The 17,541-nt window shown below is 42.6% G+C and overlaps 1 protein-coding gene across 3 annotated transcripts in view; it reads right to left on the reverse strand.

Annotated features, from left to right (window-relative positions):
- The window catches only part of LOC144755181 (coagulation factor XIII B chain-like), a 1,011,791-nt gene that overhangs the window by 270,331 nt on the left and 723,919 nt on the right, over positions 1 to 17,541 (reverse strand). For all 3 annotated transcript variants that reach the window (XM_078643848.1, XM_078643839.1, XM_078643857.1), the window contains exon 15: positions 12,412 to 12,609. In XM_078643848.1, the coding sequence (XP_078499974.1) occupies positions 12,412 to 12,609 (198 nt within the window). The remainder of the gene's footprint in view (positions 1 to 12,411; positions 12,610 to 17,541) is intronic.

Below are 17,541 nucleotides of genomic sequence, written 5' to 3' on the forward strand. Positions count from 1 at the left end.
TATTTAGGTAAATCAGGTACATTGGCAATCTACAAGGACAGCTATATTTTTTGTGTTACATGTTCTTGATTGCAATGGTAAATCAAATAAAATGGGATAATCTGCACTCCTAATGAAACAACTCTGGTTAACAGATTAATTTGATATTACTATCCTGGTTCTGTCCCAAATTCTGGCCGACTATTACACTTTTGCTTATATCATGGATACTTTCGGTGGAAGGACAAGTTTCATCTCCAAAAGATAGGAACCTCCATGGGTTTTACGGGGGCGCCCACATACGGAAATCTGTTTCTGGTTAGATTTGAGGAGACACACATTTTGAGTAAAACAGATTGGATTGAGGGTCTTTTATTATACATGAGGTATATAGACGACATTTTGATACTTTGGAAAGGTTCACAAGAATGTTTACAGTCTGTTTCAGAGACACTGAACAATCGTCATGCTCTAATTAAATTCACGTTTACCATTAGCGTTGAACAGATCAATTACTTAGATATTTTGATCGAAAGACAAGGAAATACATTGACCACCAGATTTTATAAAAAAACCTACAGATCGAAACAACGCACTACATTATGGCAGTTTTCACACACAGTCTCTCAAGGATCCCTTACCTTTATCACAGTTCATTAGAGCACGGAGAATTTGCTCTGATGAAACTCAGGGTATCGCTGAGATTACCACTATGAGTCAGGATTATGCACAGAGGGGTTACCCTAGTACAGTCTTAGAAAAAGCAAAACAGAAAGCATGTGCTTTACAACACACTAAGTTGTTAGAAAAAGCTACCACAGCCTCAGTCACGAGAGAAGTGTTTGTATTAAAACACTCCACAGCAGCGGCAGTCATAAAGAAGTGCATTTTGAAGCGATGGGAAATTATAGATCAAGAATCTGATTTCAAACAGTTATTCCCAGATAAACCCATTTTTGCTTTTTCACGGTCGAAGAACCTCAAAGAGATTCTTAAACAGGAGAAAAGTACTGTTACAGATGTTGTTTAGAAGGGTATGATGAAATGCCATAATTGTGGACATTGTGGGAATGTACTTGTCGGGAACAGGTTTGCTCATCCACATACAGGAAAAGATATACAATTGAAACACACATGTCAGATTGTAATTCCAGCATGTTGGTGTACGCTATAAAGTGCCCATGTGGGCTTGTGTATGCTGGACGTACTACGAGAAAGGTAAAAGTACGGATGACAGAACATAAGAGCATGATACGAACAGCCAATGTTAAATCATGTCTAGCTGTACACTGGAAAGCAATGAACCACACGATACCACAACTTAGATTTAGAGTTTTGGAGAGGGTGCTTGTGTCGCAACATTTTGATATCAATCGCTTCTTAGCACAAAGAGATTCACTGGATACGTTTTTTGAGAACGATGGTACCCCATGGACTTAATGATAAGATAGAAATGGTATGCTATTTATGATGTTGTTGTATTATATGCTTTAATGTATTGTATATGTATTTACTATTCATGTATTTAGGTCTTCTTGAATGTTTTCATGGTGTTTTCCAGGCTCATGCAAAATGAAGATTCACATATTATTTAGTGGGAGATATATATGTTTTTTAGGAGACATATATATGTTTTTTAGGAGTACTTTAGTTTTGCACACACTGTCAGAATTGGGATAATCAATTTCAATTTGCACTAATTTTTTTGGGATATTATTTGGATTCATTCCCTTATGGAGCGTATTAATCCAGTGGGGTACAGTTATATTTTACATGGCGGAATACTGCGGGCATTCTGGTTTCACACTGAGAAAAGGATAATATTAGCAGTGTAATCGGAGGATTTACATGATGAAATTACGCCAGTTGATAATAGTGGCAGCCATGTTGAGGTGACCGGAGGTTTGTAGTTTGATTCAGTCCATAGTCCTTTTTTTGTGTTGTGGGTACTATTGAGAGAGAATATGGGGCCGCGTGCATATGACGCACATGTCACACGTAACAGGAGAGCGCTGCAGCAGATCGCGGGTGTTTTGGAACTGCGAGCACAGAGGAACGTGAAAGGAGGCAAACGGCATTTAGATAGACTACAGGTATTTTCAGTGGATTTTTTGCGTGGGAACACAGTGGAGGTATAGAGACGCTGGGAGGAACACTAGCGAGTGATTAATTACGGTATCTTTTTGTGACCTGGACAGATCTTGGACATCTAAGAGCAATTATTGCACGAGCTGTTTTTACATCGGATTAAGAGGAGGCCGCGGGCTATACCCATAGGTGAGGATAATTATGGATGTTGAGGGATGTTTTTCATACGCATATCGGAGAAAGTATCACATAGAATTTTGTTTTTGTGTTCTCTTGTACAGTTATTTTCATTTGGCATACATGAGGCAGTGAAGGTGAGACGCATGGCATTGTAATATGCTTTTCCAAGCACATATTTCTTTCAAGCACTACGGCTTTCATGCACTAGTTTGTTTGGCTTGGACACTGAAGGTAGTTCAGACACGTTGAGCGGCACTATTAGGGTTGACAGGTTCATGTTGCATGAGTACGATAAACAGCATGACCACATCATTTTTTGGGACCGGTTTGGTCTATCCCCCCTTTTTTCTTTTCTGTACTATCATACAATAAGTTGTACATTGAATTGGTAATTACAAGTTGATGTTTTTGTGAATTGCAGCATTGCCCCTGATAAAGGTTCATACCGAAATGCATTGGGTGTTCAATATACCAGGAATTCTACTATACTGCAACCAAATGGAATGAGTTTTGTGAATCTGTTAAACTTCATTGAATATTCATGGACTGAAATGAATTAAAATTACGACATGAAGAATTATGAATAAGATGTCATTCGACGGTTTAATGATGGCCATTTACAAGGATGTTTTTGCTGACATATAGAATGACCAATTGTTAAAAAAATGTTGCACAATATATTTGTTGTACATTGGATAAGTTTTCTCTAAGGCACCGTAGTGGGCCAGTGAATAGTGTGCCCCAATCAACAGTTTCTGTTGTATTTTGCTTGATTACAAAGGACCATGCAAAATTTGGAAGAGAAAGACAAAAACGGATCCGCCAATCAATGTTCGGATTATGTTGTGTTAGCCAAGAAATACCTAAAGTTGCTTGGAATTGAGGTGAGTAAAATATATAAAACTGAACTGTTGATCTAGTATAATGAGCTTCAGTTCAGTGGTTGTGTGAGCAAAGGGATCGTATTTTATAATACTCCTGTCAATAGTTTTCACTTCATCTACCAGAGTCTAAGGTGCTACAGGGAGTTACATGCGTTTTACCCATTGCATGTCAATAAAATGTCCTGTGCGTCTGAGTCAATCATAATCTAAACTTCTATAGACTAATCTCCCCACAGTAATTGCACTTTCATCAAGAAATGATGGAGAGAGGGCTATGTATGATTCTGAGTCAGGAGTTGGGAGACTATTAATCCCAATTTACCTGAAGAGCTTGTCTCCATAGACTTTGGGCTCCTCAGTTTCCCGACTCTCTATGACTTTTTGGTTTTACTGGGCAGTCACATAAGAAGTGTCCTTGCTTTTCAAAATATAGGCAGAACTTCTTATCTCGGCAATGCTGTCTTTCTTCATCACGCAGAGAGCCCAAAACACTACCTATTTGCATAGGCTCAGTTTCTTCTGTACTTTTTTCAGAATCTGCTTTCTTGTCTTTATACATTAAAAAATTGGGTTCAAGGCACCCTTTCTCTTGTCTCCTCTCATGTAACCAATGATCGAATTTAACTACAAGGTTAATCAGAGCATTACAGGACTCTGCGGGATCCACTACTTACGCCAATACGTCTTTGAGTTAATCTTTGAGCCTTTTATAAAAAAGAGCACTCCATTTGGCATTTGACTGCCCTGCCTCAGCCACTCACCTATTGAAGTTGGAGATGTAATGTTAATGTTAATGTTACTGGGCACTTGTAAAGCGCACGGCTACTCCCTGGAGTGTCCCGGCGCTGAGAAAGTGAACCAGTGACAGAGCAATACAGGCACATGCATGACAGCTGCTTTACTGTGAGAAAAGCAAGGTTTTTAAACCTAGTCCAAAGCTGCAGAGATCCTGAGTCTGACGTAAAGATGGCGGCAGGCTGTTTCAAACTTGAGAGGCTACCACCTGAAAGGAATTACCACCCAGGCAGGAACAAGAGAATCTTGGAACAGTCGAGAGCTGCTGGGTGGAAGACCTCAAAATTCTAGATAGAGCATAGCGCTGGATTCTGTTCCTCAAGTTGTTGGTGGTTTTTACCTTCGTTCCCTGCCATCTTCGTTAGCCCCCTTCTTGTTTGGTAGAGTTTGAATCTGGTCTCCCCCTTGCTCGTGTTCGCGCCAGAGGTCGCTTACACAATGGATCCGTCCTCTTTCTTCTGTTGTTGTCTTAGGCTCTGCTTCAGTCCGGGTTATCTGAGTCACTGAGCCTGTTGATCAGTGCTGGTACCGCTTTGTGTCCTCGTTTTGCTGTGTGGCTATGGTGGGTGGGACTTCCTTCCCCTTCCTCGCGCCTTATATTGCCAACTGTGGGAGCACCACCTCCGTTGTATGAACAGCCGGGTTTTTCCCCTTGTTTTTCAACCTCTTCCAGCTCAAAGGAGCCTCCTGCGGGTCATGATCTTTCGTGGAGCTAAGGCGTTTGGAATGTTTATCTATGGGTTTTCCCCTCCCGTTCCTTGTGTCGCTAAAGCTCTTGATTCTCAGCAGCGGCACTTCGCATGTGGTAGCAGGGCAAGGCAGCGCGGTTGGTAGGAGTGGTGTATCTTATGCTGCTCCAGTAATTGTATCCCAGTTGTGGTGCAGTGTGACTGGTTAGGCGTAGTCAGGCAGTGAGGTATGTTGTGCTTGTCTGCCGGCTTCCTGCCTTGTTTCCCCCTTTTTGGCTATTGTGGTGTCTCACCGGGATATAAGGTTCTGGCCCCTCGGTATTCGAGTTGGTTAGAAAGGTAGGTGCAGCGCGGCTGTGGGGGGGGGTCCTTTGCACTCGGTTTCGCTTATGGTTTTAGTAGTGCCTTCTCCTGTGCACCTTATGTTTCCCTCTGCTCTTTGTTGTGGTCACGCTCCTTCCCCCCTCCTTTTGGGTGACTCAGGAGGGGTCAGGCATCTTGGTTGAGTATAACCTGCAGTGGTGGGATGTCCTTGCCTCCACTCCCCCTACCTATGCTTCGCCCCTGTTATAACTGACCTCTCCACTTGTGGTGACGCTCTGTTTTCCCGCATCGATCCCCGTGGCGGGAGCTGTGTTCGGCAGTGCCTGGCTACTTCTCTCTCCGCCGATCCCCGCTGCCCCTGTTACGATCTGTGCGTGTTGAGTTCCGTGACCTGTGACCATCTCCTGTGCACCTTATGTTTCCCTCTGCTCTTTGTTGTGGTCATGCTCCTTCCCCCCTCCTTTTGCGTGATTCAGGAGGGGTCAAGCGTCTTGGTCGAGTATAACCTGCAGTGGTGGGATGTCCTTGCCTCCGCTCCCCCTCCCTATGCAGCTGGTGTTTGTCTGAGTTAGTTCACCCCTGTTATAACTGACCTCTCCACTTGTGGTGCCGCGCTGTTTTCCCGCATCGGTCCCCGCGGGGGGGGGAGCTGTGTTCAGCAGTACCTGGCTACTGCTCTCTCTGACGATCCCCACTACCCCAGTTACGATCTGTGCGTATTGGCTTCCGTGAGCTGTGACCGTCTCCTTCCGGTCCTTTAGGGTTATATCGGTAAAGTTGTTGGTTGGTTTGTTAGTGCTCCGCGCATTGTGTGCTCCCTCTGGTTTACTCCGTTTGGTGCGCAAGTCACAAGTTGGCCGCCTGGTCTTTGTTTCCTTTGTGAAGCCGGCCGGTTTCGGTTTCGATACCACTCAGGCATGTTGGCGGTTCTGTATATTTCCCGTCCTCTCTTAATTTGTGGTTGCTTCTTGGTACCTTATATGCCACCTGTTGCGCACACTGTCATTAGCTTCCTGTACGCCTAATTTCGGAGTTTTCGGGTGGTTTTCTCTCTTTGTTTCTTTAGGTACGCCCCATGTCCCCTGCTGTATCTTTGCTTGTTTCTGGCTGTAATTCGTATACGGCGCCTTCGCTGCAGTAGGGGGGGGAGCTGTATCGGCGGGACCGGTGGTGGGTCTCCCTTGTCCTGCACTACACTCTATCCTACTTTGTGTATGCGGTCGTTGCCGGGCTTGGGGTACTGCCTTGGGGTCTCCTTCGCCGATCCGCCATTTGCAATCTGGGTGGCCAGCCCCTGTGGGAACTCTTGTTAGTTTTTTGTAGCGAGCCGGCAATGCAGTCACTCCAAAGTTGCCTCTCTTGTCTCCTCGATCACCTCCGACACCTAATTCTGTTCCTGTAACTTAGTCTCGCTTGCTGTAAGTCATTAGAAATGTTGTTAGTTCTCCCTGGTTCGCAGAGCGGCTGATTTAGGCTGTTGAAGATAAAACATTGCCTAAGACTGTAGCTCTGTACCAGTGTTATGCTATCTTGCTTACAAGCATGCCAGCCTGTAACATATATGCTACATTGTTATCATTACAGCAAGCATATTAACTTTTTAAGGTACCTTCCCATCTTAATGTCTCAATGTGCTGCTAATAAGTGCTAATTAGCCGAGGTGTTTCCAACACATGCAATCACAACTTTGGGTGTGCATTCTGCACAGTGTGTCAGCAATCTGGTGGGAGTGGTGTTGTGTCTGGTAGAGGTGGTCACGTTGGTCTTGACTAAGTTACCCAAAACTGTGGAGGAAGAGGATGGCGCTAGACCTTCCACTTCTGTTGCAGCTGCAAACGATGTACATTCACAGATGGTAGGTCACGGTAGAGAATCTCCTTCTGTGTCAACAGACAGCTGTACAAGTGGCTGCAATATCATTATGTTTGTGGTCTGCACCATTGTTATGCTATGCTTTGCTCAGATACTAAAGATGTTGGTAAGTGCAAGACTCTCATCTTCAACCATTGTCACGTGACCAATCAGTAGGGACATTCAGTTGGAGACACATTTTTAAGTCCCCTCTTTGGACTAAGGCTTCGACCTAATCTCTTAGCAACCCAACATTGTTTAGGTTTATCAATATTGTGAATATTGTTTCTTATTATGTATATGTTCAGTGATCGCGAACATTGCTATCTTTTGGATCATTGTCTACAAACAACAAAAAGGTATACAACGTTTATAACGCAACTTTTACAACGCACTACCATTACAACGAAACTTTTACAACGCAAAGTCCATTACAACGCATACATTTACAACACATGTTTTTACAACGCAGATACTTTTACAACGCATACCATTAAAACGTAAGTATTGGTAAGTATATAATTATATTTAAAATATTATAGGTTTGGGTTTTTGGGTAAAGGGGTAATTTTAGGGTTCAGGGCTAGGTTTGGGTTTTTGGGTAAAGGGGTAATTTTAGGGTTCAGGGCTAGGTTTGGGTTTTTGGGTAAAGGGGTATTTTTAGGGTTCAGGGCTAGGTTTGGGTTTTTGGGTGAAGGGGTATTTTTAGGGTTCAGGGCTAGGTTTAGGTTTTTGGGTAAAGGGATATTTTTAGGGTTCAGGGCCAGGTTTGGGTTTTGGGGTAAAGGGGTATTTTTAGGGTTCAGGGCTAGGTTTGGGTTTTTGGGTAAAGGGGTATTTTTAGGGTTCAGGGCCAGGATTGGGTTTTTGGGTAAAAGGGTATTTTTAGGGTTCAGGGCTAGGTTTGGGTTTTTGGGCAAAGGGGTATTTTTAGGGTTCAGGGCTAGGTTTGGGTTTTTGGGTAAAGGGGTATTTTTAGGGTTCAGGGCCAGGTTTGGGTTTTTGGGTAAAGGGGTATTTTTAGCGTTCAGGGCTAGGTTTGGGTTTTTGGGTAAAGGGGTATTTTTAGGGTTCAGGGCCAGGTTTGGGTTTTTGGGTAAAGGGGTATTTTTAGGGTTCAGGGCCAGGTTTGGGTTTTTGGGTAAAGGGGTATTTTTAGGGTTCAGGGCTAGGTTTGGGTTTTTGGGTAAAAGGGTATTTATAGGGTTCAGGGCTAGGTTTGGGTTTTTTGGGTAAAGGGGTATTTTTAGGGTTTAGGGCTAGGTTTGGGTTTTGGGGTACAGGGGTACAGGGTAAAAATGAAGTAAAATTAAATTAAAATTAAATTAATTAAATTAAATTAAATTAAATTAAATTAAATTAATTTACATTAAAAAAATTATTATATACTTACCAATACTTACGTTGTAATGGTATGCGTTGTAAAGGTATCTGCGTTGTAAAAACATGCGTTGTAAATGTATGCGTTGTAATGGTTTTTGCATTGTAAAAGTTTCGTTGTAAAAGTAGGCGTTGTAAAAGTATGCGTTGTCACGTCATACATCCAACAAAAATTGTGTAAAGTTGTTTGGGGCAAAGTTAACCCAATTGGTCATAATGAGGTGCAGTGCGGGTCAAGATTGTGTGATCATCATTCACCACGGCACAAAACGTTGCTCACCCTGACTTTAGGATTTGGGTTGTGTCACTTCTGTGCATTGTTTATCCAACATACATACATACAAACATACAAAATGATGCACACTAGTGAAAATCAAAATGTCACACGTGTCAATGATGTGTTGTGTGTCTTGGAGATGTATGTTCATGGTCCAAAAAGGTGTGAGATCTTCACCAATGACAAATCAAATGAGTATACTAGGCATCTCTTGCGTGTCCCTCATGTGTCTTAATTCCATTGTTCATGAATATCACAAACACTGCAAAATGCTTTGGTGCAAAGTGAAACACCATATGTTCCATTGTGGTGTGTGTGTATCAGAGGAGTTGTGATCATGCTCTTTCAAGCTGCATGCTTAATCATGCCAAACGTGGAGCTGGCGTTGTGTCACCTGCATCATTTTTTGTTTGCTTTAATATTCGTGAACATCAAATAGGGTACACACATGGTGGATATTTGAAACAAATACTTTCTTCAGGTTTACAGAACATCCAGCTGGGAAGACTAAGAAGACTGAAGTCAAAGGGGCACTTCTATTGTCAAGGCTTAACTCATTTCATTTAGTCAATGCGAGCGCTCTAAAGATTGAAATTCAGATAATTCAACAAATATAGAAGTAAGTCGTGAGACTCTGCTTAATTCTAAGAAAATGTAACCACATTATCTCTCATGTGAAAGAATTATATTGGCTCCCAGTGAAATAGGGTCAAATACAAATGTACTTTGTACCATATTCATCTTCTTTCAATTCCTCCCTGTCTCTGAAAATGAACCATTCAATATGTTTCAGGAAACAATATTTGACCTTGCATCACCAGTCTGATCAACATTCGATTCCGAATTAACAAATTTGGCAAAGTATGCACCGGCCTATGGGCCCCATTGCTTTTTGGGGCCATGCAACAAAATAATATTGATTTGATCTTGAAATCAATCTTCAATGACACAAGAACGACTTAACTCACTTGCCATTATATACAATATATCCCGAGCAAAATCACAAACATTATATAAAGCAATTGTCCAAATAAGACATCAGGTTCCAATTCAGGTGTCAATCTTCTTCTTTATTGTTCGTTACAGCCTCACTTTGATTGTTAGCCAACACGTGTTTCGTCTAATCGTAGCAGTTTATGCATTTAGACTTCATCAGGGCTAAACTGTATAACAGAAACAAAGATTTCAAACTCAATATGTCCTGTAAACCACATTTTCATAGCAATTCAAAAGAGACGAGTTCTTTCTGAACACCATAATCTACATATAACCTCAAATGACAGGAGCATTCAATATGGTGACTCCACCTGTGTCTCAAGGTAATAAGTTCTACCAACAAACCCAATTTGAATGCACCATTTCCAAGTAAACCAAACAAAACACCAACGAATTCGTGTTGATTCAAAAAGTGCAAAAAGAAAGACAAAGAAGTGCAAAAAAGGACTCAAGTCAACCATAGCAAAAAACCCAAATCAAATAATCAAAGTGAAAAAGAGGGGAATCATTTAGCCACATGCAAAAGCGAGATTCTGATACCTCCAAAAGACCCTAAAATAAAGAAATAAAGAACACGGTGTAAACCTAAAATAAAGGCTCACCAGCATATATCATTTCAAGACTAGTCGCACCACCAGCTTCTGTGCTACAAAATATTAAAAGAGTAGATTTATCCTACGGCGCTTAATTGTGACCATAGGACAGCAATAACATTCCCATTTTTCTATTAATATTACCCAGTTAGAGAGAGTAAAAAATCGACTCCAATACTCACTAATTTTGAGGATCGATAGTTGATTCAGCGAAGAAGTCGCACCTCAGTGCGAAAAGATATAAACGAAACCCTCATCTGGGCAAAGTCCAGTAATAAAATCTAAAACAAATTATTCTTGTTAAGTTTGCTATACTGAATTACATCGTAATAACTAGCTTTCAGCATCTTTTTTTATTTTAAAAAAGGATCTTTTGCTGACCCGATTCGATCTAATCTAATCTAACCCCCCTCTACGGGCTCTGTTTGGCATCCGACAAAGATTCTCGAGAAATGGGCAACCCACTCTTCTGCTGTCACTACAACATCAAGATGTTGGACTGTCGATGGGTCTGACAAGAATGGAGATTTTACAACTCGGCAAAAGAGGCCACTATCTTTTCTTCGGCAGCTGTCATGTAGTCGTGACCACAAGTTCGCCTTTATTTCTTTACTGCGTTCTGCCCTTGCGGCCTTATAGAGCTTTCTTAGTTTAATTATCTCAGGGATGTTCCTCGGAATGTTCCGGAGAGTTGCCTTGAGGTTAGAGAGAGCTTTCCGACACCCGGAGTTAAACCAACCCTCGGCCGATGGTTTGCGTACATGCGTACGAGATAATTCCTCCTTTATTATTCCCAGAATCCTGCCAAAGCTGTCCAAGACTGTTTGGGGCGAGGAATCAGGATTTAAACAGTCATTTACACAGAGGCTGGCTTTTTTTTAGAACTTTCTCCGTTACTACATCAGGATCTATTTTTGCCCACTTTACTGAAAAACCGTTCACTTTATCCATTTTTAGCGACTGTTGTGATAACAGGCTTATAACATTGGTATGTAGTGAAACAGATTTTGGTTGTATTGAAATGCTATTAGGGAAGTGGTCACTACTAATATCGGATCCTGTGCAAAATTTTGCTATTTGGCCCTTGATACTCTGTGAGCAAAGAATAAAATCAATTGTACTTGACAGACCCCTACCATGAAATGTCAGAGAGAAGTCAACTTGTGGGTATACCAACTCGTTTGCGTAGTCCATCTCCAGAATAAAATCACTTGTACTTGACAGACCCCTACCATGAAATGTCGGAGAGAAGTCAACTTGTGGGTATACCAATTCGTTTGCATAGTCCATCTCCTTCAATTGTTTCCACTTGCCATTGTGGCTACTGTAAATGTAATGTAAATTGATACTTGTATAGCACACTACTCACCCGCAAGGGTCTCAAGGCGCTTGTACGAATACCACTGTGGAACCCATCCTGGCTTTCCCTGTGAGGTGTCCACTCCTGGGCAACCCCAAGGTGGAGCCAGGTATCCTTAGCGTTGTGGGGGCCGTTGTGGAGATTAAGCAGGCTATTGCCCAGAGTTGCAGAGTGGGACTCCATGATTGGAATAGGCACCGAGGTGAGAATTATCAGGTCCGTGGAATTTTGAGCCCAAGACCCACCGAGGCGGGGAATTGAACCCTGGTCCCGGGCTAGACCTCTGCATCAGGGTCTGCTGCTCTAACCATTGAGCCACACTTCTCCACTGAATACAACGTCTTGCAAAAGGTAGTCTTCCAAGATATCCTGAAAGATTTCACCACAAACAAATTGAGCAAAGTGAATATGTAAAGTTTTGTTGGTTTATTAAAACTTTTTAAAAACGTTAAATAACATTAATGATTGGAAATGTTTTGTTTTGTGTGAAATGTGTTTATTAAAATTGTTGGTTGGTAAAATTAAAAACGTATTAGGAAATAATTTGCGAGGGGGGTGGGCTGAAATTTCGACTGCCTAAGGACCTCTACAGGGTTTAATCCGGCACTGTCAACGTTTCCTGATTCATAGGAAAGAAGCACGGGAAGAACAGGGCGATCCCATACAAATGCTGTTTGCTCTCTTTGGAACGAATACGGCACACCTTTCCAGCTTAACATTCTAAAATAAACGCACCGAAGTCAAAACTTTGCTGGGGACCTACCATGCAGAACCGGTCTCCAAAGCGACCCCTCTGGGATAGTCACCCTGACCTTATGTTGGCTCATCTTCAGCTCCCAAAATGGCCATATGAATTGAAAACCCCACCACCTTCATACCTGTTTGGCAGAGTTGTCTTGGCCCCGTTTGTGTGTTACCAATCAAATACATTAACAAATATTGAGCATGAATACATACGTAAAACAATATTCATATAGCCCCCATAAAAGGCTAATAAACATAACGGTTCACTTACTATCTATAACACATGACGGATATGTTATTGTCCCATTTTTGCACTGTCCAAAGAGTTCTGAATTTGGTCCCTTGACGTAGCCTTCTTTACACTTAAAGGGTTGGGCTGTCTTGTGTTTAACAGCTTTGCTTATGTCTTCAGGCTGATACAATTCTAAGAAGTATTTATCCATTTCATCTTTACTGAGATGACACGGCTCTGCAAATGATATAAAACAGAATCATACATTCATAAAATATTACCTTTGCAGACAAAGATGAATATGTAGAAGTATAAAGCACTGTACTGGCAGTTGGGAATAAGCGCTGTATATAATAAAATGTGCATAGGGTGTTTCAGATAAAAAGCTCAATATGAAAGATCTTCAATCAAACATGCACTTGTGTGCAGCATGCAGTTGGTGTATTTAAACATTTGTTGGTGCTAGAAGTCACATGCTGGCAGGAGCTTTTAAACACTGTTCTGACTTTAGTGTTTGGCGGTTCTAATTTTAGATTGTATTGCATTGCAGCATTTATATAATTTTGCAACTATGAAGGAGGTTTCAATGTGCTCTGCTGCTGAGGAGTCGATTGTTTTGATTCTGTGGTGTGCGGATGAGAAAAGATTTTTGATGGGGGTGTTCACTGTAAGTGTTTGGAACTGACTTCATGAAAGATGCCTGGAAAAGATGCTCCAAACCTGATGCGATGGTGTGCCAGCACATTTTACAAGTGTGGCAGAGACAAAAGAAGTGTGGAAGATGTAAGTATGTCAGCCTTGATATGGAAAAAGCCGGGACTGTAGGGCTCTTCTGCTTTGCAAATGAGTATCTATGGACCTGATTTTCCTTGGCAATGTAATCCCTAATGGGTATGTCTGACCTATGAAACATCAATTTTCTGTATGAGGTTTATAGTAGGAAGGAAGTATCAGCAGAGAGTTCCTTTTGATAAGAGTTTTCCCTTTTGCTAGTACAGTCCTACTTTTGATCATCAGTAGCTATGTTTCAGACTGTGGATTGACAGATGAGCAATGTAGAGGGCTTTAAATGATATATTCCTTGACACTCATAACCAGGGTTCAACAAGATTTGAGGGGACGGGTAGTTTAATTCTATCTGTTTAGGATGAGAACTTGTCTAGCCACAGTTTTATGCATTCTTTGTACTTGAGTAATTGATTTTACAATGAGTAAAATGTAGAGTCTGTTTACTTTTCGGCAGGACTAAATCAGTTGTCGAATTTGCAATGTAGAGAAAGAGTCTTAAGTCACTTTGCTGAGTTGAAATTGAAGAGAAATTATGGAGGCCATTTTCACTTCAGGTGAAGCAATACGTGTCTGGCTCAATTCATTGGCCAAATATGACATGTCGTTTGCCTTGGTCCAAAGGTATGTCTGTTTTTGAGGAGTGTGAGATGATTCCCAAAAACCAATTGTTTCATAGCTAATAGGCATAGGCTCAGATTTACGATTTTGTGCTGGGAGGACCTTGGTGTGGTCAGCAAAATTGCAGTAGATACAGTTGAGAGACTTTACTAGTTTCTGACGAGCGGCTAGGTATATGTTGAAGAGTAAGGGTGTGCTAGTTGAGCTGGGGGGAATTCCCCACTGAACTGACGTAAGGTGAACAAATTATAGCAGGCAGCCAGACAATTTATAGATTGTCTGTAAGGAAGAATTTGATCTAATTTAGTATTGTGCCGTATTGTGCCGTGTACCTCGGTACCATAGCTTATGGGCTAGTTACTGACATGTGAGGTAGTAGTAGGGTAGCAACCCTTTTGCTGTCAACATTCCTGAGGTTCCCCAGGCAGATTGCTATTCTGCCTGACACAAGATTGCTTTGGTTGATGAAAGCTGGTATTGAGTGAGTTTACATCGGGAAGGCCGGTTGGCTAATGGCCCCTAATTAGTTCTGACATAGCGGTTGAGTACCTGTTTCTTTAGATCAGAATATATGTGTTCAGATCGCTTGAGAATTCACCTGTTGATAGGGAGGAGTTCAGGATCTCTTTTGCTGGTGTTACAGCAGTGGCAAGTAAAATTTACTTCGAGTGTTTGATCGGCAAGGCTCTGATGGGGAGCTGGCGTTGTTTAAAGTGGCATCAGATTTATCAGTGGCTTCATTTTGTGTTAGTAGATTTAATGAACAATCGATTCAGGGTTAAATGTAGCCTGGTTTGGATGGAGAGGGGTTGTTGATGAGGGTGCTGTATTTTGAAAGGAAGTAAGGTTTGTGGCTTTTTTTTGATGAAGTGGTTTGCTAAGTCCTCGCATACAGTGCTCCAGATATTAAAATGCTAGTAGGATAACAGAAGTTATTGGTGGTTCTCAAAAGCTCTTTAGTTGGACATGCAGCCTCTAAGATACATTGTGCATAATGGAAACGTTTGTCCTTTTCTTCATGTATGTTTTGTATTGTCTGTGCCATTTTTACATCTACATTGAATCTTTTCATCTAAAGCCGTTTGAGAGAAATGACTTCTGTTTTTCGTTGTTTTACATCCGAGTTGGTGATTTGAAACAAATTACTATCCTTCTTATGAGATGCAGATAAATGGATTTCAGAGGAATAACCACGTTGAATGCCCTTGTAAAATACTGGAAAACCGGTGTTTTTGGGCCAATCAGTGGGAGCTGGAAAGGGATTCCTTGAAGGAAATTACATCAGATGCCTGCCAATATCTGATTTCTATAGTTGTATAAGAGTTTGTTGTAGATTTGGTTGCCATCAGAATGTTAGTGAGAAATGGATGATGTGACGATCATTTCAAGTATGAGACTGTTTCCAGTTTCTGAGATTAGGCTTGTTGGGACGAATCTGGTGACACAGGCATGGTCTGTTGAATTAATGACACTGTGACCAATTGGTGAAAGGCAAGCACTTTAACGGTGTAGAGGCTGTTACAGTGCAGGTTTGTCAAAATAAATGTTGAGGTCCCGTATAACGATTCAAAAAGGGGGGTGGTGATGGACAGAGTATCTGAATTAAGCAGAACACTTCTACCCAGTCAAAAGATCAGGGCTTGATCCATCACCGTTTTTTAGCTCACTGCACCATCCCAGTTAAGAACCTGGCTATATGCAAATTAGTCTGGCCCTGGCCCAGTGCATCATGGGAACAGGGCAGACCAAACTACCAAGCAAATTCTTTACTGGAAAGGAAACAAGCTTCCGGGGACCGGTTTCTGGCATTGCAGCCGTCTTCGGCCCGGCTTGCTTGAATCCTGATGGTGCAGTGAGCAAGGGACTCACATCTGAGCATACCCTTCCACACTTGTGGTGGCTAAAACGATTCAAAAAGGGGGGTGGTGATGGACAGAGTATCTGAATTAAGCAGAACACTCCTACCCAGTCAAAAGATCAGGGCTTGATCCATCACCATTTTTTAGCTCACTGCACCATCCCAGTTCAGAACCTGGCTATATGCAAAATAGTCTGGCCCTGGCCCAGTGCATCCTGGGAACAGGGCAGACCAAACTACCAAGCCAATTCTTTACTAGAAAGGAAACAAGCTTTCGGGGACCGGTTTCTGGCATTGCAGCCGTCTTCGGCCCGGCTTGCTTGAATCCTGATGGTGCAGTGAGCAAGGGACTCACATCTGAGCATACCCTTCCACACTTGTGGTGGCTAAAACGATTCAAAAAGGGGGGTGGTGATGGACAGAGTATCTGAATTAAGCAGAACACTCCTACCCAGTCAAAAGATCAGGGCTTGATCCATCACCGTTTTTTAGCTCACTGCACCATCCCAGTTCAGAACCTGGCTATATGCAAATTAGTCTGGCACTGGCCCAGTGCATCATGGGAACAGGGCAGACCGAACTACCAAGCCAATTCTTTACTGGAAAGGAAACAAGCTTCCGGGGACCGGTTTCTGGCATTGCAGCCGTCTTCGGCCCGGCTTGCTTGAATCCTGATGGGGCAGTGAGCAAGGGACTCACATCTGAGCATACACTTCCACACTTGTGGAGGCTAAAACGATTCGAAAAGGGGGGTGGTGATGGACAGAGTATCTGAATTAAGCAGAACACTCCTACCCAGTCAAAAGATCAGGGCTTGATCCATCACCGTTTTTTAGCTCACTGCACCATCCCAGTTCAGAACCTGGCTATATGCAAATTAGTCTGGCCCTGGCCCAGTGCATCATGGGAACAGAGCAGACCAAACTACCAAACCAATTCTTTACTGGAAAAGAAACAAGCTTCCGGGGACCGGTTTCTGGCATTGCAGCCGTCTTCGGCCCGGCTTGCTTGAATCCTGATGGTGCAGTGAGCAAGGGACTCACATCTGAGCATACCCTTCCACACTTGTGGTGGCTAAAACGATTCAAAAAGGGGGGTGGTGATGGACAGAGTATCTGAATTAAGCAGAACACCCCTACCCAGTCAAAAGATCAGGGCTTGATTAATCACCGTTTTTTAGCTCACTGCACCATCCCAGTTCAGAACCTGGCTGTATGCAAATTAGTCTGGCCCTGGCCCAGTGCATCATGGGAACAGGGCAGACCAAACTACCAAGCCAATTCTTTACTGGAAAGGAAACAAGCTTCCGGGGTCCGGTTTCTGGCATTGCAGCCATCTTGGGCCCGGCTTGCTTGAACCCTGATGGTGCAGTGAGCAAGGGACTCACATCTGAGCATACCCTTCCACACTTGTGGTGGCTAAAACGATTCAAAAAGGGGGGTGGTGATGGACAGAGTATCTGAATTAAGCAGAAAGCTCCTACCCAGTCAAAAGATCAGGGCTTGATCCATCACCGTTTTTTTAAGCTCACTGCACCATCCCAGTTCAGAACCTGGCTATATGCAAATTAGTCTGGCCCTGACCCAGTGCATCATGGGAACAGGGCAGACCAAACTACCAAGCCAATTCTTTACTGGAAAGGAAACAAGCTTCCGGGGACCGGTTTCTGGCATTGCAGCCGTCTTCCGCCCGGCTTGCTTGAATCCTGATGGTGCAGTGAGCAAGGGACTCACATCTGAGCATACCCTTCCACACTTGTGGTGGCTAAAACGATTCAAAAAGGGGTGTGGTGATGGACAGAGTATCTGAATTAAGCAGAACACTCCTACCCAGTCAAAAGATCAGGGCTTGATCCATCACCGTTTTTTAGCTCACTGCACCATCCCAGTTCAGAACCTGGCTAT

The sequence above is a fragment of the Lissotriton helveticus genome, chromosome 1_1, assembly GCF_964261635.1.
Source record: "Lissotriton helveticus chromosome 1_1, aLisHel1.1, whole genome shotgun sequence".
NCBI classification, from domain to species: Eukaryota; Metazoa; Chordata; class Amphibia; order Caudata; family Salamandridae; genus Lissotriton; species Lissotriton helveticus.